This window comes from Copidosoma floridanum, unplaced genomic scaffold (assembly GCF_036245765.1).
Source record: "Copidosoma floridanum isolate Cflo_tuat_1 unplaced genomic scaffold, Cflo_Japanese_pri ptg000013l, whole genome shotgun sequence".
In the NCBI taxonomy this organism is placed as follows: Eukaryota; Metazoa; Arthropoda; class Insecta; order Hymenoptera; family Encyrtidae; genus Copidosoma; species Copidosoma floridanum.
In genome coordinates this window covers 13,373,153-13,394,984 of record NW_028321890.1, presented here as the reverse complement: position 1 = coordinate 13,394,984, position 21,832 = coordinate 13,373,153, and the positions used below count along the sequence as shown (strand labels likewise).

Here is a 21,832-nt window from a genome sequence, read left to right as displayed (position 1 = left end):
TATTGTGGAAAAAAAAGTTATAATCGAATGAAACATTAATTCTGTTTCATGAAAATCTGTCGTTTTTAAAATTTCAGCCCCCCCCCCAAGCACGTGACATAAAGAACTTCGTTCTAAAAAGCCGTTTATCAGTTAAAAAAATTTAACAATTTTCTTCCTTAAGTATACATGATAAATGATATTTTTTATACATCTTACTTGAGATTTGAAATATTTTATTTTATTAACATAGTGGAAAAAAGCGCCCTCGTGTCTTATAGAATATTTTTTTTCTTGTATATTTATGTAAAAAGAAATGAAAAAAAAAAAAAATAGTAAGTTTTATCAATTACAAAAATTTGCCTTTTTTCTACTTTCAGAATCGAAAATACACATGGTATTGATTGTTTTGTTATATTTGTACATGTATATATTTTGTACATTCGTATTCGATCGCAGCTATATAAGATTATACGATCTTAAAAAACTTTGAAATTTTAGATATCTGTAAGAGATTATTTGAAACACATAAAACCAATTATCGTTATTGCGTACATCCTTTTTTCTTTCCTCAACATCAATTTTCTGCAACTTCATAAATTTTTATTTTTTAAAAATACCAATATATAAATCCTAATGTATCAAAGAACTTCTTATCAATGAAATAAATCGAGTAGCAGGTAATTAATTTAAAAATTATTGTACATACACAACCTTAATTTTTTTTAACGTATTCAAAATTTTTTGACAATTGAAAGCTGAACCCATTTTCGAACAGTGACATTTTATCTATAATTTTTTCAAAACGAGACATTACTTATATCATGAAATTGATAATGATTTGCATACGGATTGAGGCTTATCTCACTAACACTAATATCTTGAATGACTGTAAAACCAGAAAAAATTAGAAATTTGAGGAACTAAACCAATGTTCATTAAAAGCTGCAAGGATATCAATCGATATACCTGAACCAATGAGCTTTTTAATTTTTCATGTACATTAGCTAGCCATATATTCACGACCTCCCTAACAATCGACTGTCATTGCCATAAATGAGCAAAAAAACAGGTGAAATGACACTCATTATTTTGCGAGGTTGCAAATTTCTTGTCGGGCAGAGTACGAAGGTATTTACCAATGTTTCAACTACGATTAAACGTATACTTATATTGTTTTTGTACAAAATATGCATGCATACAGTAAAATTTTGATCCTTATAAAACTGTTTCATTATTGCTTACATGTAAATGTAAATCATAAGTCCTACGGCTGGTCACACTTTTTGGAAATCAAACAAATTCAGTACTAGTCCAAGCCATAGATACATTTTTTTTCTTAAAAAACCGATAGTAAAAACTTATTTTTTACATCAAAAAGTTTGACTTGATCAACAAGTCCGTCTATATTTAAAGTTTTCTTATTTTGTTTGCATGAAATAAGAAACTTGTAGTTACTGTTTGATTGAATAAACATTATTTAAAACATTGGTTTATGAAATAAAATTTCTTCACTATTTTAATGTTGCTAAAAAGAATCTATTATTAATATTTGCATTGATACATATAATAAGCGTGGCAAAATCTATCTTCAGATTTCATAATTTTATTCATACGAAGTAAGACACAATTTTTGTGATCTAAAAATTTTCTATAAAACTATTTTAATAACTTTTCTAACTTATTTTTTTCGAAATCAAAACCAAAGTAAAAAATGGTCTTTACTAAAAAAGTAGCATTATGGCTCTAGCCTCTTCAGAAATATTATCAAATCAAGAATTTATTTTTGCTGAATAATTGTCATGCTCCTCGTTCTTAATTTACTATAAATTAAAAGAGTTTTTTGACAAATTTCAGTTATAAGTTTGTTAATTGTTGTTTGTCATTAAAAATCTATTTCTCGACAATATTGACTTGTTTCAATAATTTTTCAAGGTCTTTTCTTATTTAATTGAAGCTACGCTGTAAGTGTGGATAGAATACATTGGATAAATTTCTTGATGTGTTTATTGAAACAGTTTAAACTTATACTACTATGTTGCGTAGGATTCTATGGTCTTGGGGTGCGCACGAAGTAAATAGTCGAGAAACTAGTATCAACGTCTTTATTAATTCAAAAACGAGAGAAGAGCGCGTCGCGTGTGTACGACCTTCGTCCTTGACGGTTCCAGCTGGAGAGAGCGCTCCTTTCAGCATCCTATCTGCTTATCGCTTTGCTCTCTCCCACTACAATCATCTGTAGTAGGCCCCAAAAAGAGGGGGCGCACGTACGTGTAGCTATGATATCGTACGTGACAACAACTTTAAGGAAGAAGATAACAAAGATAATCACTGGATTTTTCCAGTATGCATGAGACAGATAATTAAAAATGTAAGTATTTATATGAAAGGGAAAAACATAGCCAAAGTTTAAAAATTATACGCACGTACAAGTAAAAAAAAAATCAATTCGATGAATTTTATGTCCTATTAGAAATCATAAAAAATACAAATTTTATTTAATTTGTAAATGTTTGACGTCATAGTGGAGCTCATTTCGTTATTTTTTTATGAAAATTCCAAGATTTTGTGATACAATGAAGATATTGTAATTCAAATACAGTACGCGTTTTTATATTTAACCATTATCTGGTAGTGGGGGGTTGGAGCGTATAGCACGTAGAGGGGTGAAGCCCCTCTCGTATATATTAACTAGTTATTAAGATTTAAGGTCTGCATACATTCCCCGGACTACCAGCTGATTTTTTTGATTTGTAAGATTCGGTAATTTTTGAGAATTTAAAAGGATGATAATAAAGTTGATTAAGTCTGATTTGTTAATTTTTCTTCCAACACTAATAATAAAAAATTGAGAAATGATTATTTCATTTATAACTATTACATGATTCTTAATTTTTACTAGAGTTAGCAAGAAAATGAATCCTCTTTATTTATTTTAGACACTCGTTGTCAATGTGAAGACCATATCGAAGACCGTATTAAATAGATACGTAAGAGGATTAAGAAGGTTTTGGAGTATCATTCAGAGAGGTGAGGAATGAGGAAGCCTCCCTACCCACGCAGATGTACCCCTTTTACCGTGCACCTCCTTTTTCACTCTACAAAGTTCAAACTGCACGACTGTAATTGATTATATTTTTGAAAAATGCCTGGCAAGTCGTTATATTTTTTGTTCGGCATCTTTCTTTTGTACTAAGGTATCTATAAAAACATTTTTTTTTTTAAATCTAACACATTTATAATGTATCCTTATTTCAATTAAAAGGCAAATTAAGCTCATTTCAATAAGAGACCGTTTTAAACTGTCAGTATTTAATAATTATTTTCTGGAAAATTTTCCTGGTGAAAAATCTGAAAAAACTCATGTGCACTTCTGATATTCTCAAACATGGTATAAATTTTTTTTGGCACGATTCTACATTTTAAACATTTCTCCCAAATCTCCTTAACCCTTTTTATTCCTGTTCAAAAGTGTCTACATCTACTACCCACGCCATCTGTCCCCTCAGCCGACCATACCACGTACGCCGCCGAATCCGCTGAAGATGATGCCGACGACCGCTAAGTCGATTTCGCCGATTACACGCAAACTTACCATCCGCTCGGCTGTATGTTGTTGCTCTATCGACACCGTCGTGGACCAATCTTGTTGCCCCAATAGCACCAGCCCGGCCGGCGTGCACAGCATAATCGTGGCTCTTCACTCGCACAGTACCCACCGACGAGGAGCGATCGTGGACCGCTCGCTCTCCCACTCGCACGATACACATCCCACGCTTCCTCGCATCGTATATTAATAATTTTTTCCCACCGTCAAAGAGTCAGAACACTTGCTTGAGTGGTGATTCCAGCTAGAGGGGCAGAGTGCTCATCTTGTTTGTGGTCTCGGGAAATAAGGCCCCGGGCCGTACTCTCCTGACAAATACTTGCCAAGGACAGGCGACCGACTCGTTCAACTCCGTCGATCATGGGCGGTAAGTTTGTTCTTATTCTCAATCGCTGCCGGGTGCTGTGATAAGAGTTGACGAAAAACATCTCGCGACTGCCTTGATTCACAATGCAAAGACTCCCGAGAGATGTAACTTTGGCTGCTCGGTTAAGTGAGAAACGTGGAAATGAAAAATCTGAGTGCTCGATGCACAAACCGATCGATCTACAACAGTACTACTTACTTTGGTCGTCACCGCATCGTTGTAGCACAGCTTTGGGCGCAACCGGTCTTGACCCAATGACCTTCAAGCCGTCCGCCCGCCGAAGCCCAAAACGCCTCTGTGTGGGACGGATTCTCCTCTTACATTTACGCTTGCACCTTGTTTTTTTTATTTATTTTTTTTATTTTTTATTACAGCTTATTGATACTTGTTAGTCGGGCTGCTCTCTGGACGATCGATTAATAACGTGGAAAAGGTGACGCGTACGAGTAAGTGACTTGCATTAGATTCTCGTTGGATTGTACACGGGAGCGAGGGCTACGACCTGCAGGCCTCCTTCCCTTCGGCGATCCATACCAGTCGAATTTTTCGGAACGCGTGCGCCTAATATTTTCAAGACGTGTGCGTGTGCGCATATCCTCGCCTTATGACAGATGTTTTTTCTTACGTTTCTACCTTAAAAAGAGAAAGAGGGTTTCGTATAGGCTTGAGAAATCGGCATTTTTCTTCGAGAGGCCTATTTTTCTCGATGCATTTTTTTTTTTTTTTTTTCTCGAAATGTCATCAGCAAGCGGTTTGCGAATCAAGTCTTTGTTACACTCACGATTTTCCAGGATGTTTCAATGTTGGTTAAGGCGACGGGTTGTGTGCCAGCCAACGCTTTGTTTACCTCGTTCGTTGGCTGTACTCGTGTGTTGTTGTCTCACAGGCGTTTCTGACGATGTTCTTCGATTGTTATTGATATTTTTAGCAGTGGTAATTATTTCAATAAATTTTGGGCTAAAAATGTGTTGGATACTTATTTATAACGATTTGCAGCATCGGTCCGATACGCGTACGCGTTTTTTTACAAATGGAAAATATTTTTGCGAAAAATAATTTTTTATAATGTAACTGATAATCGTTTGCAAAAATTCTCTTAGGATGCACAAGTTTCGTTCTGGCTCGATAACAATTGCTACATTAATTTTCAAACACTTTGAAGGAAAATTCTTTTTTTCTAACAATAAAGTGCTTGGTTTTTGTTGAAATTGGTTTTTTTTTATTTTTATTTTTTTTTTATTTAAGAAGTAAAATTTGATTTTAGAGTGCTAGATTTGATTATTTAATAAATATTACTCGTGCACTTATTTCTTCAAAAATTTTTTTTTTTTTCTCTAAAATAATGAATTTTTTTTTGCCGGAAAAAATTTTATCATGTATTGTGACATAATTATTAACAGAAATAGAAACAGTAAAAAAGTTATAACGTAAAAACGATGGATCATTTAAAAAAAATTAAATAAATTAATAAATGATAACATCAAATTGCGTTTGAGAGCATTTGAAAACAAAATCAAGCCAACCTCGATCAGCGTATTTTAATTGTCCTATGGGAATAGGATGCACGGACTCGGAGGTGTCAAATTGGTTTTTGAATCATGAGGAAATATAGTAGAGTTGCTTCCGGGGTTATTAATATCCGCAGTTAGAAAATTAAATGTACATCAACTTTAAGTTTGCGATTTGCCATACCCCACAAACATGCCACTGTAATAACACGAGTTTAGTACTGGAAGAGTGCGACAACAATTTCTACGTCATACTTCATTTAGGCTTCAAACTGACAGTCACTTCAACGCTAGCGTGTTCAAATAATTTTGATATCCTTAACAATTCTTCTTTTTTATATATTATATTTTAAAAATTCATTCAGCACAGATAGCCATTAAGTATTCTATAAAATAATCATCAAGGATGCCAGGGTATAAAAAAAAAGATAATCCAAAACATTTTATTATAAATGTCAATTTTTTTTAAATTCTGATTGTTACGTGAAAGTGCCAATTCGTACTCGATCGCGCAGATTTGTCAGGAAGTATAAAGAAAACAAGTGGAGTGTCAATGTTGTCACGTTAGCCAAAGGTGGATGTCCCAGTACTCGGTCATGTCCCAATAGTCGGTCATCTGGCTGATTTTTTCACTATAAATTTTCAAAACATATATAAATCGGGTAGCTATTCAGACACTAAGCAATTACTCTTTCAATACAAGTTAATGTATAAACCCAATTGAAAATATAACGAAGGCTCATAAAAGAAAAAAAGTGACCGACTATTAGGACATTTCGTCTGCTTAAGTGAGCGAGTACTGGGACATTCACCTAAGTATTATAAATACCGAACGAAAAAATTTGGGGCAGCTGTAAATGATCCCATCTGCAAATACAATATCAATAAAAGACAGCAGTTATATTCTCAATACTATTATTGACCAGCAAAAGTTTTTGGTAAATTTCAACTTTGGTTACATGATCAATGTCCGCTTGTTTTCTTCCAAACTTTTTGAACCCACTATTTTCTTTTCATAGTTTATACAATACCATGCCCTGGAAACCAATTTGACTATTTTTATAATTTTGGGACTCAATTTGACAATGGCCCACGTACTGCCGTATATGAGAAATAAATAATAGCAATAAGACAGCATTACGTTTGATCTTACGTTATCTCTAGAATTTTCGTTTGACTTCAATTTATTAAGTAGACGATTATGCTATCACGTATAAATATGATAGAGTTACAGAAGGTAGAAAGATTCAGAGAAATACAAATACGGACAAATGTTAAAATATCTGTAAGATTGATTTTAAGGTAATGTCGTTATTTCCTAAAAATATCCTTATTAACCGCATTGAATTCCCTACCCAAGTAAATTTATGTTTAAAATTAAACGACTATTCTCACCCAGTTCTGATTATAGTTGCATTACGAATACTGAATGCTTTATCACACGTACGCACTGTAACATTTTGCTGTAACATAACATGTAGGTATGCGAAACGAGCAATTGTAGTTGACGTGATGAGCGATAAACAGGAAAAAGAGTTACTGCTTCAAAGAAGACGCGTGATCCGTTTCGCCTCGTGTCTTTCCATCAAAATCGTCATCAGTCAGAGCTCGTATCATCGTCAGAACGAAATCTCCGTATGCGTCTTCATTAAAATTATACCCCCTAGCCTTTCTTTGACGCTCTCCGTCTGCAAATCGCTCGCACGTGCACGTGAAATTTTCAGACTGCCCTCGTACTATCAAGCTTGGAGCTCGTACTGCCGAAGAGCGTCCTATTCGCAGACTCTGGAGGCGAGCAAAAATAGGGCCCACTTTACGGAGAAATGCGATAAGCGAGAAGCGCCGGCATCCACTTCCAAGTTTATTCTTAGCTGCTGGTGAGCCGCGGTGGGAAAGGGTCCTCGAGCTCTGCCACGTTTCAGTACTTTGCATTGTTTTTTTTTTTTTTAGCTATAATTTCGGCTTTTGTTTTAGGTTTGTTTGCTTTTTTTCATGAGATCTAGGCTTTAAAAGAACATGCATTTTTGTCTTTGAATTATTATACAATACAAACTTGGTTGCATACTTTTGACAATTAAGTCAATTAAAAGATTAATTTTGAACAGTTTGATACTTTTTTGCTAGAAATTCTTTTTTTCTACTACTTGTAATGCAGTATCGAACAAAATTTTTCCAACAAAATAAATCTATTGTGTAAATATTTGGAATCAAACTTCCTGCCAAAATTTTCAATGAGTACTATGTTATCATTAGCCATAAATTTAAAAGTAATGCGGTACATTTTTAGAAAAGACTTTTATTCATAAGCATTGAAATAATTGAGTACGCGCAGTATGAATAAAAACAAACATTTAAAGAGTGCATTTTGAATAAATAAAACTAAATTTGAGCTTGCTTTTAAAGATTTTGTTTTGTTCATTGAATTTGTTCAAAATATATACTTTGTACCCCCGACTGAGGTGACCGGAGTTATATTTATTTTCGGCAAACGTAAGACAAAAAAATGGGCAACATACCAGGCAACCAAGTATTTAGTTTCTAATTTTATTGCGTTTCGGGATAAGTTCTATTTTGAATCTCCAGTCCGTGTATAATTAGACTCTGTCTACTAAACTCACCTCTAATGTAAGATGCTATTTATACATTGCTGAATCTGAAGTTTCATGCATGACATGGAGATTATAATTCTTAAATGCAAATTTTTGCAAAGTAAATTTCTATTTCAATAACTGGAAAGTTGATATTTTTATTTTTAAATACAAAAAACGCTTTAATTTACATGATGATTTTAAAGTAAAAAAGGAGAAAACTTGCGTTGATCGAGAAATCAAATGTATTATAAAACTAAAACTATGTCTAAATTGTTTTATTGTTTTTATGTCTCAATTAAAACTCACTCGACAAAATAATACCTTCACAAAAAAGTCAAGCCACTTTTAACGTAACATTCGTGATTGAAAACCAATAAAATAGTGTATTACGTAACGAATGCATGAAGTTGATGATTTTCGTACGAGTGCAAAAATAACACGATTGTGGCAATGACTGCGTGCGCAAGTTAATCCATATTTTTCGATGCTCAATGTGCGAAGTTGAACTTCTTATGTCTGCGTAGACAGTGTCAGGGTTCTAAGTTAGCTTCTCAAGTTCAGTTTAATAAACAAGTTTTATATTTAACATCTTTTTCGTAAAAGTTACAAAAAATTGGGCGTTACAAAATAATTTTTGGATTATTTCCAAACGACTTTTGCCACTAAGAGCATCAGGAGATGACACTATAGAAAAAAATACACATCACAAAAAGTAAAAAAAAATTTATACATATTATGCGTGGCAGAAAACTCGAATTTATTAATATCTATAACTTGATAGTGTAATGAAAACCTGAGAAATTTACGTGTTTAAAGTTGTATCCGAAAATGCTTTTTTTTCGCAACACATACTAAAAATATTTGTAGTTTTCGTCTAAAATATGTTCAAATATGAACCATTAACTTTGATAATGAAATAAAAATTTTGTACTCAATCGAATTATAATTACTCGAGTGAATCTACAAGATTGATTATATTTTCATTCACATATTTACATTTATGTATATACAATGTGAGCCTCTCATACTCTAGGTTTAAAATTAGTTTTGCATTAAATTATGACTTGATGATAATTCTGACTCTAACAAAAACACAAGACACTCCCACGAGCAAGTCTCATGCATTGTTGTCGTACCAAAAAAAAATGAGAAATTTTACTTATGATATTTAAAAAAATGGAAAATCACTGTAAGAAGTAATATGAAGAAATAAAATTTATTAAATGCACATGAAGTTGCTATACAAAGAGTATCGTGGGCATCCTACTTCATTTAAAAAAAAAAATAATATAACGTCATTGTACTGCTTTCTACAAATATTGTAAAAGTCATTTAATTCACCTATCATCGTATTATACAAATCTAAGAAGCCTCATCCCGAAAATAGTCGACCAGTAGTACAGCGCCGACCGGCCCGCCACGAAGAAAACTCGCTGTCAGTGTCGCTTTTGCATGCAACGCGTATCTTTTATTTTAGCGCCCCACGTAAGTAAGTAAGTATATATGATCGAGTACACGAGCGCGTAGCTCTCATCCGCGCGGCTATTATTACAAACAACCGCGCAAGCTCTCGCTTAAGCCGACACCTGGTGGTGCACGACAATTTCGTATATCCTGGTCCGCGGGCGTTGGGGGACTTTTTAAATAAAAGCTCGGCGCGGAATATATACTCGAAATAAAAGAAGACGATCATATTATACCCATCCCGCGAAAAACACTCACACAACCCTCCGATAAAAGATTTTTCGATAGTTTGCCAACGGTGACTTGCGTCCAGTTTCCACCACACGTACTATAAACATTTCACAGTATAGTTGACTCATCGAAATCTAACGGGGTAATGTGTGTACTATACTGCTCGCGTAATGCGATATCAATTTATTATCGTTACAAAGGGAGTAAACTGCGGTACGCATTGCCGATTTTTCCGATGTTTTAGCACAGTACACCCTTGTTCGAAAAAAAAAAAAAAAAAACAAAGAGAGAAAAATATTGTGTAGCGTACACGCAAGTCCAAGTGAGCAACTTTGCAGTGACAAATGCGTACAAAACGAAAATTCATCCGCTCGTTAAAAGAACAAAAAAACGAGAATGGCACGCGATACCGGTCGTCTGTAGTTGACTTACCTACAATTGTACACGGAGAGAGACCGCAAGGTTTTCACGGGGAAATCGTCGAAGCGAGCTATACCTATATATATGTACACATCGGTACCAGCACAACGCACACATATTATGCACACATACAGCCCGTGCGTAGAGCGACTCGGATTTCTTCTGCACGCGTATACATCTCCCGTCTCGGCGGGCTTGCTTGCCCACTGTATCACAATATCCGGACAGACCGGCGAGACGCTTCGGAGAGCATAAAAGCGACCTGGGTCCCGTGCGAGTGTATACCTGTATGTATGGATCCCATCTCTGCCCTCACCCCGGCCTCCCACTCACCCTTCGTCAAGGAAACTGCGCATTGTGTATTGTGTGATGACCAGACGCGATCTACGTCTGCCTGCCTGCTGCTGACCAACCTAAGTATCTTCCTTCCTCCTCCCTTCTATAGTTGTACCTTTTCGTCGGCGAATAACACGTGTTTAAGCACTTGTGTAATTTTTAGAAACTGTACGGAAAAATAACGAGTCAGACGTGGAATAATAAATACGAATGTTGTTGGTCGGATGTTCATTGTACAGTGACTCTTTTTTTTGTTATATTTTTTTTATTTTTATATAAAATGAAAAACATGAGGAGTTGGATTGGTACCCATCAAAGGGGCTATTGCACGGGTCTTCCACATAACAGCTAAAAAGTGATTTTTTCTCATAGAAAAAAATGTGATGAATCTCATGGTATCTACACTTTTGTCCGTTATCGTGAATAACTCAAGATGACTATTACCTTACTTTAGTTATTATTATTTCAAACATTCTTTACAACACCTTTTTAGTTTCTTGACAAAATCTCTTGGGTGTAGGTGAATCCAATTTTTATGGAAAAAAAAACAATGTTTCATTTACCCATGGACCTCACTATTGAAGGCTTCAAATTTCAAAGTCGATCATTTTCTAAAACTTCTGGTTAGATATGCTAAAAATTTGAGAATAATTCAGTACTAACGCGTTAACCATAATACCTACCAATCAAGTAAACTTTTATCTGCAGTCCGAATCTTTTTTTCAAGTATACCTTCTTAGTGTTAAACACGTCTCACAAAAAGTCATAAATATCATTCTACTAATTTAAAGTTAACAACCTGAAATTTTCAAATAATACAAACTATTTCATGCTTACTTTTAGTTGCATAACATACATTTGTTTCTATTGATTCAAAGTCTACAAGATCATTGTATTACATTGCTTATCGCCTTACATACATTAAGAAGGCTAAATATATCAATAGTTACAATGTTTATAGAAAATTTTTTATAGAGTATGTGAGTTTCTTTTCCAAAAAAAATAACCACGAGTATTAATTGAGCATTATTTTCAACAAAAGGAAGATACAAAATGTCAAGAAAAAAAATAAATCTTCAACAGTCATTTTTTTACAATCACCGAAAACATAAGAATACTCGCAAAATATTCTATTTCATCTGTGGGAGTTAAAATTCCTCGTACTTTCTGTAGGTAATTTTTCGTATCCCCAACAACGTGTTGTCGAATTTTCTGACTCCTCCTGTTAAAAGATAACCATTTTAAAGTACTTGTAACAATTTTATTGGTGAGTTCTTACCCTCGAACTTTTGAGAAAGTGTAAGTTGAGTGATGATCGAAGCGAACGTTTTAGGTGCGGTTAGTACAACTTACTTTGACACAGAGCGCTTATGGGAGCCCCGCACTCACAGACACCCCCACAAAAATGTATGAATCTCCTTACGTGCCTAGAAATATCTTTATCCGATGTGTAAAAAATATACACTAGATACCAGACAGTTGTCCTGTAATTGAAAGAGTAATCAAAGAAGTTGAAAAAATATTACGCTATGTAATAACAAAAAGCGAAACGTTAAAAAAATTTTATTTATTGATCATTGGATCTCTAACGCAACGTGATATCTAAATAAAGATGCTTATTATTAAATTAATGCAACCTAATACCAAGCAGACGCTAATATGTCACACAAAAACCACTCTACGTGTTGGTAGATAACCGATTGAGGAGAGGCATGCAACCAGTCCCTACTCTAGCCACTAAAAAGGCATTACACGGTACGTACGTCTCTGATAGCTTGATACTCATGTGGGCATCTTGAGAAGCGCTTTTGAGTATTATTATTTGATTTATCGAATATCTATTTCGTTTGAAATTGATGGAACTTGTTGCGTCATTCGGCTGTTACACATTGATATCGTCTGAATTCTTTGAACTACTCGACATACATAAAAGTAAAGTTTTTAAAAATAATTTTAATGCTCAATGGTTTTCAATTTGTTGTTGAACTCGTGCTTCATTACTATTATTATTATTATTATTATTATTATTATTATTATTATTATTATTATTATTATTATTACTATTATTACTACTACTGTGATTTGTATGAATATTAGTAAAACTTTTGATTCCAATCTATAATGCAATTATGCAGATTAAGAAGTAAGTTCATTATGATCTTTTTACAGTGCAATGAACTATCGGAGACTCATGGAGATAAGGATAACAGCGAACAATTCTCGAAAAAAAATTTTTTTTTTTAATTAATTTTTTACAATGTTTACGTTATAGTCAGACAAAGTTGTAGTATATATTATTTTAACAACGTAGGAAATATCAACTAACTTGTCTAAGTGGAAAGAATAATATTAATTCATCCTAAAAAGTATTGAGCGGAATAGCAAATGTTTAACGTAAACGTTTAAAGTATAAAGTCCATTCTATGAAGAAGCTCGATCGTAAGGTATAAAAAAAGAAATCGTATGCTCTTTGACGTGTTGAAATTGCGACACTTTATAGTGTATATTACATGTTTATCTAAAAATAAATGACCGCTTGGAGATACGCCAATATTATACTTCGTATTTTAATATTCAAAATTTAATTTTTTTTCTAAAAACAAAACTTTATTTAGACAAGGCTGCTATACAGAAGTGATGCTTTTTTTGCTTAATCAACAAATGCAACCTATTATGAATCGTTTGTATGGGTATAGTAAATTTAATCTTGTACCTAGACGGAAATGTGTTCCCCCGAAATTAGGAAATTCATTTCAGGATTTAATTATAAACATTATTTAAATATAAAAAAAAGTAATGGTTTTAATGGAGTTGTAAATAAAATTGTCTATTTAAGTGAAGATAAATCAAAGATTACAAAAATTACTTTAACTACTGTTTATCAAAATAAATTCCTCATTTATATTCCGACTATAGATTTGTATTATTTCATCAATTAAGCTCAGTTACAATAATAAGTAACTTAACTGAGGCAGTAACTTTAATTAAATTCTCTTGCATACTATCGATTTTTTAGAATTTTTCTTGAATATTTGATATTGATTTCATGAAATAACGTTTAACAAATTTTCGTGTACTTATGACATGATTTTTTTTTGATGATTGATATAAATATTTTATAGCATAAGTACTATGTACGATTTTTACATGGAATATTTCATAATAGCTTCATTACACACCTCCACGTAAGCAGTGAGTTAAATGTTAAAAACATTTTTTATTTTTGTGGTAAAGAGGCTATGTCCGGTTAGCTAATAACTTTTCAAATGAAACTTGCTGTTGACCAAGTTAAGGAAGATTACGTTCATAAATGTAATTTAACATGACGGATTTAAATATGATTGTTATTTATTCATGTGACGACTTAATTGAATAAATAGCTTGAGTTGTTAGGTCATACAAGTATGCAAGTGTAACGATAATAGCTGCACACGTGGTTAGCGCAAAACTATTTTAAGAAGATATAAGCTTCCTATGACGATCTTTCTAATAAGTAATTTTTTATATTTTTCAGCGTTTGCGTGGGTAACGTTGGCCACCAACGACTCGTACTCTCTGGGCGCACTTGTTTTAGCACACTCGCTGCGTCGCGCGGGTACTCAACATGATCTCGTGATTCTCATTACACCTGGTGTCACACAGTCGATGAGGTATTTTGTTTATTCTATGTTTACATACGTTTTTATAATTATTACGGAGCTTTGTTGCATTCCATGTTAGTATGTTAGAAATGTAATTCTCATCAATGTAATATTAAACTTGGTAAATATTACGTAAAAAAGTACTTACACATTTATAAAGAGCTCGTATGATAATTGGATGGTGTATCTTAATGAGTTTACCCAAAGCAATGTTACTGAAGTTTTTTCATTCGTTTTGTAAACGCGTAGTATTGTCACTAACTTGTACCAAGTATGGCGATGTATCGAGAAATTTTAATTATGTAGTTTGTGGATCATTTAATAAAACCTGTGGTATTCCATGTCAGTAAAAGCAATTTATGGAATTATTTACAGCAAAATTTTTTTTCTAAGGTATGAATTGTTTTTCAATTGAAATAGAAAAAACAAATTTACATGATGTACAACATCGAGTTTTAAGTTAATGAATATGAAACATCTAATTTAAAAATGAAGTGTCTAGATCTAGAAACTAATTTAGGGCTCAGAAATTATGAAATGGCTGTCTGAAAACCCGAATTTTTAAGGTGGTTCTTCACGATGGTGCCGTATCAAAGCGACACGGGACCCTGTGGTTTTCTAATTTTCGATTAGCGTATTATTTGCAACATAACATATGTTGTACTGGCACTTGACTATAATATCGTTGCATTTACATACAAATAAACATGCTAATAAAGTCAGAGTAAGAGTTATGAAAAAAAATTTTTTTGACGCAAGGTTCTGAAAATGGCATGTACGCTCCTACTCAAGCAGACGTTGCCGCCGATTTCTGCATGATCGATAACTGATTACGTTTACGATTAAATATCGTATACTATTTCCCTGATTAGCCCATACTTTTGTTATATTATTAGAAAGCTGAAAAGTTATTCTTTCACTAAAAACTTTTTCTATTACGATCTTAAATCTACTTTACGAGATATTACATGATTTCGTAGTATGGAAAAGTAACCTACATAAGAATATATGTTAAAAGTGCATTTTTTGACTGACTTGTTTTCAAATATTTTCCTGATAAAGGGACTTGAAATTTTAAGAGAAGATGCCTTATAACTTTAATAACAATCCCTCCAAGTTTCCCTGTAAGTTTAAGTAAATGGGTTAGGTGAAGAACCACCTTAAGACATCATTTGAAAAAAATACTGTCTTTAGGAAAATAATTAGAAAAATGTTTTTCTATGTATACCAATCAAAAATATGCAGTTTTCGCATCAATACTAATCCAGAAACCTCAACACTTGTTGCATTGGTAGGTTAACAAGAGCGCCCTTTAAAACAGTGGCAGCAAATAAAATTGTAGTGATTGAAATAATAAATTACAGTAACGAAAAATGAGAGCAAAAGAAGAAAAAAATATTACATTGATAACCTGTGATGTAAGATAAAATTCCAAAAAAGTTTTATCTCAAAAAATAAAAAATAAATTAGAGACACGAATCTCTTGACATGAAAACAAAAAAATTAATTACAGGAATACACATTTAAAGTAATTTTCATAATAAACAAATGCATTTTTGTGAGGTCATAATGACAAAAAATAAGTATAAACATACTGAGGAATTTAATAAGATAACTTGAACTTCGTTTTACGTAATTGATAGTTTTATCAATTAATTATGACTCTGACGCCTTCTACTAAACGGAAAAAAAAAAAAAAAAATAAAAAATGAAATAAAATAAACATACCAAGGAGTATGAAGTATAAAAATAGTGTCATATCATGAAATACATTGTTAAATAAAGACGACAGTCTACTTATAGAAAAAAATTGTGATTGTAACTACGAATATACATCATAAAAGTTATTTTTAGAAACAATTAGTTGATTTTACACAAATCTACCCTACTGTCGCAAAAAAATTTTATTTCTCTCTTCTACCATATATATGTTGCTATCGATTTCTTTAATAAGACTTGTATGAATTGAGGGAGTAGGAAGAAAAAAATGGAATTTTAAAAAATCTCGAGAAATCATATTCTAACTATTGTAAGCTAAGTCTGTAAAAGCATCTCTCGACAAGCTGTTGCGATTCATTCCATAAATCATACAATGTATAATCGGTGGAGCGTGATCGCTTTTCCTTCATTCATTCTAAACTGAACCGAAGCCAAGACACTTGGCAATGACCATGAATTTCTCGGTGTCATCAACTTCCATTGAGATGCTCAAAAATAGAGGCTGCTTGTTGGTACCATATCTCTAACACAATGTTTTTAATTAATTGAAGATTAATTATCTAATTGTGCTAATTTACTGAATTGAATTATTGCTCTCTATTTAACTGAATTATTTATTTTCATTTTACGGGTAAGATAATTGTTACAAATCCCAAAATTACCTTGATACTCCAACAAAATCTATTTTTACGAGTTTTTTCACTTAATTGTATTAAAATAGATAGTCTTTAGTCCTATGTTTATTCATTTTGAACTATCCTAATTTATTAATTTTAATGACAGTCTTAACAAGCTTACTCCGTTAAAGAATAATATTACATAGTATAGAGTATTATTAACACATATTTTTTAGTACCGGCACATTCAAAACCGAACATTCAGGACATCAATACATCTTAAATTAGCTCATACGTACATTCAAAATTATCAAACTGCAACGAAGCTTCAAGAAATTATTTAGTAAACTCAAATGTATGATAACGTAACATTGAAGAAAGGGATTCCAAACAAAATTGCAAGAAAAAACTATTTAGACTCAACTGTTTGATGAATCATCAACGTGAGACAACTAGTACAACTCGAAACAGCAATAAGTGATGATTGAAACAGCTACTAATTGCATAATAATAATAAGAGTTATATAATAATATTAAAATAAAGGTGCTTTGCTTTAAAATTGTCTTCAGAATTTATCTGCGTTCATTGGGAAGTTAAAACTTAGTAGGTAGTCATGTAATTTATACATACAAGCAAAAGTAATGCTACAATATGTTTTTAGAACGAAGTTCTTTATGTAGCGTGCTTGGGGATCTGGAATTTTAAAAACGGCAGACTTCCATAAAACGGAAGTCGCTTACCTCCTAAAAAAAATTTTTTTTCTAAATAATTAATTTAAAAAAACAAATAATTCAATGAGCATAAATATGGTTATGTAGATTAAATCGAATAATGCGCGTTATTACGCATTAAATATTAGTATTTTATGCATTTGATGCATAAAACACCGCCCAATTTTTTTTAAACCTAATGTTTTTTTGGCATTAGAATAATGCTAATGATTACTGTTATAAATAAACTATTTGATAAATAAATAAGTTATTAAAACTAACATGTATAATGGAGTTGAAGAACGTATCAACGGTTTTTAAGGGCACTTATTTTGAATTCGACGAATAAATTATGTTACTATGTCACATAATTATATAAATATAGTAATTTATTAAATCAATTAAAAATTAATTATGTAAGATCATGATCTATGTATATTTTGATTTACATATCATTTTAATGGTTTTTAAGGGCGCTTATTTTGAATTTGATAAACAAACAATGGCAAAATATCATTAAATAATTATATAAAAATAAAACTAAAATTATATTAATTGGCTACACAATTGCAAAAAAATAAGTAAGAAAAAAACAAATTTGAAAAAAATTTATATACAAAAATTAAACGAAAAAAATTTTTTAAAAATGCAATGATAAACAATTAAAAATTAAAATAAAAAGAAAGGTATAAGATCAAAATAAAAAAATTCAAAAAAAAAAATAATAATAATTAAATATGAAATGATAAGAAAAATGAAATGGAAAATAATATGAAAAATAATTAAAAAATGAAATCAAAAAAAGGGAATGAAATCAGAAAAGACGTTAAAAAATGAAATGAAATTTTTAACAAATATGGAAAAGGAAATGAAAAAAAAATACAGGAAATAAAATTTTAAAAAATTAAAAAAAAGAAATGCATTAAAAAAAAATAAATAAAAAGAAATGGAATGAAATGTGAAAAATAATGAAATGAAATTTAAAAAGACATGAAAAAATACAATGGGATGAAAAAAAAATGAAATAAAAATGGAATCAAAAAAAGAAGATTAAATGGAAAAAAAATATCAATGGGTCATGGGATCCACGGTAAGAACGAAGTTCTTCAAACATGAGATGGGTATAAAGACACACAATTTCTCAGGTAATGAGGGAGTCACCAGACCCATAGGAAGAACGAAGCTCTATAAAAATAAGTACTGCATTCATGTAGTTCACTAAAACAAAAACTTGAAAAACGATTTAAAAAAAATAAGAAAATTTAGTTCCGTACTCACGATAGTTGAACTTCATGAGTACGTCATGCATAAGTACTTACGAAGTTCAACTATCGTGAGTACTGAACTAAATTTTCTTATTTTTTTTTTAATCGTTTTTCAAGTTTTTGTTTTAGTGAACTACATGAATGCAGTACTTATTTTATAGAGCTTCGTTCTTCCTACGGGTCTGGTGACTCCCTCATTACCTGAGAAATTGTGTATCTTTATACTCATCTCATGTTTAAAGGACTTCGTTCTTACCGTGGGTCCCATGACCCATTTATACCCCCTGGTTTGTTTCTTTTAATTTGTTTCTTTTTTTTTAAATTTCCTTTATTTTTTTTTTCATTTCTTTTTTTTTTTTTGGTTTTTAAACTTCCTTTTGAATTAACGTTTGTTGGTTAAAGTTGTCATTTTTGGGTCCAAAATATATTTATTTTTAAAAAAATTGATAGGAAACTAGATCGTTCAAAAAGTACCGTTACTTGCTTTTTTGATGAAAAACATAATTTAATAAATGGATTAATTACTAGTTAAAACTTAAACGGTAAGAATAACATTTTTTATACTGACTAAAGTCTTATCACACCAATTTTAAATTGGGACTAATATAATGTAGGGTAAATATTTACTACTTTTAATCGAGTGAAACTGATGATTTGAATGAAATGTGGTTTTATTCAAGGAATTTAATTACAATCATTTAATATTTGATGCGAATTTTGAATTAAAATTTATGGTAATGATGCTATCTTGGATGAATAAAGTACATAATATTAAGTAAATACGCCTTACATTAGTTTCATGCACTACCAAATAGACATTATCTGGTATGCAATTCCACGTATAACTAAGCGTTAATACTTTTGTCTGTATAAACAAGTAAAAGATTTACATTACATTTAAATTTAAGAAGTAATGACCATAAAATGTTCTTCCAATTTATTGTATTGAACTAATTAATAATGAAAACCTTTCAAATTATATTAATCTTAGGGAAAAACTGGCTGCATTATTTAATGTGGTGAAGGAAGTTGATGTATTAAATTCAAATGACGAGACAAATCTATCAGTTCTTCAGAGGCCAGAATTAGGCATCACGTTCACAAAACTGCACTGCTGGAGATTGTTGCAGTATGAAAAGTGTGTATTTATCGACGCAGATGCTCTTGTAAGTTGTTGTTTAAAAATAGGAAATACACGGGAAAAAGATTTCTACTGATTTTCACTGTAACAAATATGCTCTAATGAAGTTTACATTTTGTATATTTTAACTTACATTATTATTAAATTGGACTATACTATTAACGTTCGGGTCATACATGCTTCCTTAAAGCTTACTGAAAGTTAAAATTTCATTTTTAATGTGGTGTAACGTAACCACAGTATTTTGAACAAGTACGATTCACGTGATTAAAGAAATTCATCCATGATGAGATTGATTCAAGCTGACCATACAATGTACTGAATTTCCTGTAGATTTTCCTGCATGTTTATTGTGCCTGAATCCTACAGACTTATCTGCAGGTGTTATCATCCGGATAGTAACACTGAAACTGGGGGATTGAAGTATTTTTTAACAATTTTTTAAAAACTGCAATTAGAAAAAAATTTTATTATCAAAAAATTGTTCAAAAATACTTTAACTCCCCAGTATTGATGTTGTCATCCAGGTAATGATGCTTGTTGTGACCGATATACTTTCAATAAATGAGGTTTGGACACAATTTTTTTTTTTTTTTGTTGAAAATTTGAGACAGCCCAGTCTGTAGATAAGTGCGCAGATAGGCCTGAAAGATAATTTGGTACGGAAGCGCATTTTGTTAAAAAAGCATTTTTTCTCTTTAACTAGTCCTAGAAATCGATACATGTACTATTTACACCAATTAGGAATGATACTTACGACCAAGAAAGTACAAACATTGATTACAAAATATCTTACAACTTTAACGGATGAGACAAAAATGAAAGCAGCACAAATTCTTGTAATGCATCTAGTACAGTGGAAATCGTTGTAGTTACGTTTTTCATTTCAGCGCATTTGAGACATTAAATTCATAAAATCCAAATTAATAATCTTCAAGGTTGTCCGGAACTGCGATGAGTTGTTCGAGCGCGAGGAGCTTTCTGCCGCCCCGGACGTTGGCTGGCCCGACTGCTTCAACTCGGGTGTCTTCGTGTTCAAGCCGTCACTCGAAACGTTTGCTGCGATCGCGACATTCGCCGTGAGCCAGGGCTCGTTTGACGGTGCCGACCAAGGCCTCCTCAACATGTACTTTAGCGACTGGGCGCACAAGGACATTTCCAAACACCTGCCCTTCATATACAATATGTGCTCCACTGCTACCTACTCGTACGCACCAGCATTCAAGCAGTAAGCTTTTTTCGTCACGAATAAGATCTCTACACTGTCAATCCAAGTGTGTTAAACTACACGTTGAAAGTGATCACTAAACTTGACACTTTTGAATGGGAAGAACCAATGTCAAAAAGGTGTGGAGTGAAAAAATTTGTTCATCACAAATTTTACACGTTTACAGGTCCATTCAATTTGTGACAGAAACGTTTTACTCTCTACAGCCTTTTTATGCCAATCGTTAAAGAAAAACAATAGTTTAATTTAACAGAATAGGTGAAATAGTTTACGAAGCATCGATTTGGTTGTTCTTACATCGCTTATCAAGACTACTATTATAATTTTATAAGAAACAGAAATTTCGATTACACACTTTAAACATTACACTTGGATTTTCCAGTTTAAGGAATTAACGTATATTACGCGTCTTTTGTAGGGTATCCAAAAAGTATCCCCTTCGATTACTCCTTTATTAGCCATGATTTCCCTAAAGTTTATTTTTAGTTTTATATTTAAAGCTGTTGCTGCCTAACATTGTGTCCAACTAGAAAGGCATGACAAATACTTTTTGAACACAAAATTATCACTATTGTTTATTTGATTTGATTTCTATTACTAAATAAACTGAGTCTGTAATTCGATAACATCGATAGGCATTTAAGCTATGCATCAAAGTAACTTAAAGAGAGAAATCACACATCCCTTTAGGATTATTAAACACTGAAAGTAAATGTACAATAGCATTCCGACGATATGAAAAAACATGAGGATACGACACGTATTAGCTACCTGTCTTGTATTTCTTTGAGCCATAGCAAATACATAATTTGTGAAGAATAACTTCTTTTGAGACTACATAATGAACTTTATTGTCTTCTTTTTCCAATTAAATTTTGATTGGGCTAAGAAAACATTTTTTTGCACGATTACAAATCCTACGTAAAGTTGACACTTTTGCTTTATATTTGTGGTTATAAAATTTTTTAAATAAAAAAAATTTTGATATTTGTTTCACACTGAATCAA

At 32.0% G+C, this 21,832-nt stretch overlaps 1 protein-coding gene across 2 annotated transcripts in view; it reads left to right on the top strand.

The window, feature by feature from the left end:
- Window positions 1–3,694: 3,694 nt before the first annotated feature.
- Gyg (glycogenin 1) overlaps window positions 3,695–21,832 on the top strand; it is a 28,021-nt gene continuing 9,883 nt past the window's right edge. For both annotated transcript variants that reach the window (XM_014358605.2, XM_089591243.1), the window contains exons 1-4: window positions 3,695–3,953; window positions 14,018–14,153; window positions 19,448–19,622; window positions 20,536–20,825. In XM_014358605.2, the coding sequence (XP_014214091.2) occupies window positions 3,947–3,953; window positions 14,018–14,153; window positions 19,448–19,622; window positions 20,536–20,825 (608 nt within the window). In that variant the 5' untranslated portion in view covers window positions 3,695–3,946. The remainder of the gene's footprint in view (window positions 3,954–14,017; window positions 14,154–19,447; window positions 19,623–20,535; window positions 20,826–21,832) is intronic.